The sequence below is a fragment of the Brassica oleracea genome, chromosome C8 (assembly GCF_000695525.1).
Source record: "Brassica oleracea var. oleracea cultivar TO1000 chromosome C8, BOL, whole genome shotgun sequence".
NCBI lineage: Eukaryota > Viridiplantae > Streptophyta > Magnoliopsida > Brassicales > Brassicaceae > Brassica > Brassica oleracea.
This window is the reverse complement of record NC_027755.1, coordinates 28560703-28565823: the sequence shown is the minus strand read 5'-3', so window position 1 is coordinate 28565823 and position 5121 is coordinate 28560703. Positions and strand designations below refer to the sequence as shown.

At 41.2% G+C, this 5121-nt stretch overlaps 1 protein-coding gene across 1 annotated transcript; it reads left to right on the top strand.

Annotated features, from left to right (window-relative positions):
• Positions 1-1567: 1567 nt before the first annotated feature.
• On the top strand, positions 1568-2885 carry LOC106309114 (pentatricopeptide repeat-containing protein At3g18970-like). Its single transcript, XM_013746183.1, has 4 exons — positions 1568-2052; positions 2320-2412; positions 2582-2662; positions 2840-2885. The coding sequence occupies exons 1-4, from the start codon at positions 1568-1570 to the stop codon at positions 2883-2885; spliced, it is 705 nt and encodes a 234-aa protein (XP_013601637.1).
• The last annotated feature ends 2236 nt before the right edge of the window (positions 2886-5121 follow it).

The window sequence follows — 5121 nt, the reverse complement described above, 5'->3', positions numbered from 1 at the left end:
AGTGTAATAAGGGAGTTGCTCATGCTATTTGCTATGTTTTCTTTGGGATGTCATATTGAAGGCTAGAAAATGTTTCTTTTGGTTATAAGTTCTCAATTTTAAATATCTCCCTCTTGATTGTTTTTAAAGTTTACTTGTGGACAAGTAAAGATCTAGTTTGGGGGAGTTAATATCTCTTGATTTTGATAAATTTTAGATTCATATTTTAGCTTATTATGATCATTTTAGGTTGCATTTAGGTCTTTGTGTTGCATTTGCACTCATTTGCATATCGTAGGGGTTGGAATGCTCATTTGGAAGTTTGGGGCAAAATTCAAGGGTTATATTGTACTTTTTGGAAGTTTTGGGTCCACTGTGATGTTATCAAGAACCCAGGGACCAAGGTTGCAAATTCGAAATATTCGCTTGGGCTAAATCGCACATTGGAAACTTTGGGTTTGATTCGCGAGGGCATTTTTGCACATTCCAAAGGCTGGGTCCGTTTTGTAAAGAATCAAAAAGGCCAGGGACTGGTTTTGAAAATAATGAAGAAACCTCCATTGGAGAGCACGAGCTTTCTCCTGATGCATCCGGAGCTTGACGACGCGGCGAGCCTGTTACAGTACCATGGAGAAGGAAGCTACGATCTGAGAGCACGACACCGTGGAGGAGCTCACGAGCTTCTCTTCGCCGGATCTGAATCCCGACGGCGGAGGCTGAGAGCACGGCGGAGAGCTTACCACGACGAAAGCCACGACGGGAGAACTGAGCACCGGCGAGGTGTTGACGATGGATGAACGACGGATTGAGCTTGGCTGTGGCTCGGTGGTTCCGGTTCAGTGGAGAGCTTAGTGACGACGAAGCTTGAAGCGACGACCTCCGCGAGTTGTAGCCATGAACGAAGCGAGCTCGAGCACAGCGACGTGATGAACTCGCTTACGGACATTGACGCGGCTTGTGGTAACGGGTAAGAGACACCGCTCGTCAACATGTCGAGCTTGATGGCAGCGGCTTAGTGAAACGGGATGATGAACCCGCTGGGAAAAGTCCCATATGTCCCTGTCCAATATCGACTTGGTGGAGCGGGATGCGATGGCCGCTGTGGATGCGATTTTGAGATGTTGACCGGTTTATTCCGCTTTGACCCGGTTTAATTCAATTAAACCAGTTCGAGTTTTGCCTCTCTATAAATAGATTTAGACCTAAAAACCTAATTTTTATCTCATTTTCTCTCAAGACCTTGTCTAAACTTGTAAAAGCTTGAATCTTTCTATAATCTAAGGAAGTACTTCATCTTATATTTATGTTTCTCTTGTTCATTAACATGATTAGCTTTGATCCTTACATGGGTTTAAGGTTTATCATGGAGATTATTGAGTAGACATATTTTGGATTCATGGGTTAAGATAGATTAGGGTGATTAAGTGTAGATCTAGGGTGTTTTAGTATAGATCCATCTTGTTCCTTGCTAGTAGAGTGTTTTTAATGCAACTCTAGAATTGACCTCTCTAAAGTTGAGCTCTAGGAATTTCATACCCGGAAAGTGTTTGATGAAATGCCTGAACCAACTCTCCTAAGCTTTTAACAAATGATCGGAGGGTACTGTTCGCATAAGGACAAAGGGAATCACAGTGCGAGAAAAGGGATGATTCTGTTCCGGAGATTCTCCTACTTTGGTGATGGAGTTAGTAGACCTACTGATACAACCATGGTTTGTGTTCTTTCAGCCATCTCTCAGATGGGTTTGCTCGAAGTTGGTGCTCTTGTTCATGGATACATAGAGAAACTTGGTTTCACGCCCGAAGTTGATGTCTTTATCGGTACTGGACTTGTTGACATGTACTCCAAATGCGGCTGCTTAAACAGTGCTATCTCTGTGTTCGAGCTAATGAGAGCGAAGAATGTTTTGACATGGACCTCAATGGCGACGGGGCTAGCTCTCAACGGAAGGGGGAACGAAACACCGAGTCTTCTAAACCGAATGGCGGAGTCTGGTATCAAACCAAACGTAGTATCTTTCACTAGTTTGCTTTCGGCTTACCGTCATAACGGTCTTGTTCAAGAAGGACTGGAGTTGTTTCAGAGCATTCGGGTTTTGCCGTCGGTCGCCCCCCCCCCCACGGGTGTCTCTCTCCTCGCCTATCTCTTTCCTCTTCCTCTCCGTCTTTGTTGTCGTCGCTCTGAGTTCGTCCCTCCTTCCCGATTCAGATCGGTTGGGCTTGCCTTGGAGTTCCGGCGAGGCTGGGTGAATAGTTGAAGATGAGGGGTTTCTCTGGTCGAGTGTTGCTGTTGAGGCTTGGATATGTTCTCTTCTCGCGGTGTGGGTGTGGGGTTTTCCAGCTTCATCTGCTCCTCTCAGCCTTCTCGGCTTGGTAGATCCAGCCCTTATGGGATGGATTTGTTGCCAGTTTTAGTTGGTGGAACCGGAGTAAGGTATCTTCTCCTTGTTTTGTCTTCTCTCTCCGTCGGTGTGTTCCAATTTTGGTCTTTCGGGTTGGGTCTTGGAGGTTATGTCGGGTGTGGCCATCGGTGTACATGTTCTACTCAGGTTCATGCAGTTGGTGTGTGGTTTCTGCTAGGTTTTTGGTGGTCCATGTCTCAGGGTTTTGCTCCTCTCCGTTGGTGGTGGCGCGTCTGTGGCGTGGGTTCAACCTCTTTCTTGCTCCGGGAAGTTTTGTCGCTGGTTCTCAGTTACAGATGTGTGTGGGGCTAAAATTTTTTGGATTTCTCAACCAGGTCCTTTTAACCTCTGTAGTGGCGCGTGCAGTGTCGTCCAGTGTCGGAGTCAAGATCTAGGGTTTGTCTATGTCCACCTCTGACTTGAGGTGGTGCTGGTTTGGCTCTGGTTTCTTTGGTGCAGGTTCGGTGGTGTGGCGTTTCTCAACGTCCTCATTCTCACCAAATAAGAGCTTTGTCCTTGAGAGGACTCTATCTGCAGCTTTGAAGCTCTGGACAAGTGATTATTCAATTGGGTTTATGTTCGTTGCATTGCTGATGGTGAATCGATGTCGAATAGAGGCAGCGATCTGACTTTGGCTGCTTTGTTACAACAGTGGGAGATGATTCTTGAGGTTTCTCTATCTCGAGGATGCTGGTCGGAGGTGGCTTCTCTGACTGCCCATAGAAGCTCCTATGCCGCCGGGTGTAGCTTTGTTTTCTGAAGTTGGTTCGTTTTTGCATAGTCCTCGGAGAAGTTGTAGGCTCTTTCGGAAGGAGGAGCTTGTGGCAACAACGATGAGGACTTCAGTTCTTTGGATCTGCGATAATTTTGCAAATGTCCTGGTTCATTGCTAGGAATTGGTGTTTCGTTATCCATGATTCTCTTAGTTTGTTTTGTGGTGTTCACTGCTTGTTGGTTTCACATGTTTCCCTTGTACCTTAGTTTTATCTGTAGTTTTTGGTCTTTTTGTTTTCTATGTTGTCTATGTATTATGTCAAAATTTTAAAATTGGTATAAAATTTAACATTTTACCCCAAAATAAACAAACAAACAAACAAGACATAAACTTTTTCATTAAAAAAAGCTAGACATAAACTAGCACAATAGAAATGCAAAGCAGAGATAACCAAACGGTGTCGTGCACTCGTGCTCATCATCTCCCACCGTAAGTTCACGAGCGAGGATTCTCTTGTTCCTCCTGAAAACCAACCCGTTCCGTTAGCTAACAACGGATGATCTCAATGCCAACCCCCGGCGTTTAGCGTTTTCTGCGGAGGAACCGAACTGTACTCGTACCCGGCGTCACAGTAGGATGCTACGGAAAGAGTTCAAGTAAATGTCAGACACTTCATAGGAAACTACATTTCTCTCTTCGTTGTATTTTTCTTGATCTCCCTGTATAAGCAACCGATATATCGTTTCTTACGCTGCTTGCGAATTTTCCGTTTTAAGGATTATCTTGACCATTTGATTACTAAAAGAGGATTTGATCAAGCTTACCCCTTCATTCGTCGTTTACTCTTCTTCATCTCCAAATTAGGTTGGTAATTTTTTAGTTTCTTGTTGCACAAGACATGTATTAGTTATATATATGGATCGATCATGCCAGAGTAATGTTTGTTTTGTAGTATTGACGATTCTTCTTATGCGTGCGCAAGCTGTCATTGCTTTTTTATTGTCTCTTCTCGCAGCTTGCTTAGGTAAAAGCTCTAATCTTTATCTTTGTGTTTCTTTTATGTATGTGTGTCACTGTGTGCGTATATTTGTATATGTAATGCGTTTATATATGCTCTATATTATTTTTAACAAAAATATCAAGCGTATATCCTCAAGAGATAATATATTTGGTTGGAACCTATATGTGTTGTTACACGGATCCTTAAGGAAGTTGCGTGATTGAGAATTGGAATATTCTAAAGACGTGGGCTTTCATAGGAGTTGTTTTAATATGATAATTATTACATGTAACTTTTACTGATCAAACTTTCAAGAAGGAAGGTTAGCAAGGAATAACTGAGGATGATGGTCTTCTCAGAAAAAAAAGCGAACAGCTGATCTGTTTTTCTAGTGAAAACTATAGAATAAATATTGTCCTTTAGCCTTTGAGAAACATGAACAAGTAGCATACATATAATTACACCGACCTATTCAACATGAGAATAAACCTAAAACCTTTAATCTACACCGTTCTTCTTCTACCAACAGTTACTTTCATGTCCTTTAATCTACACCGTTCTTCTTCTGCCAACAGCTTCTTCGACCTATTTTGAATATCCCCTATATATCCCCTATATATTATTTGAGAAGCACTATAACTTCTTTTTGTAGTCACATGTCATCACTAGAGAATCAATTGAGAAATATGTTGTTCCATCTAATTATATAATAAGCTTGTTATTAAACTAACAATAAATTCATCATTAATGTACTTTATTATTTTCTTAAATAAAATTTACGGAATTGCCTAACGTGGCTAAAGTATATATTGCAATTAATGATTTTGAATAATAAAGATTTGATAAAAAATAGTGTATCTTCTATCATATTTGTTTAATTTTAAATTATTAAATAAATTAAACAATCACAATAACCATATAATAAAAATTTACATTTTTATGTATATGTTATATTTTGAATTTTTACAAACGGCTATAAATTACTAAAACTGTTAAAAGTCTCACATTCAAATTTTATGATCCATG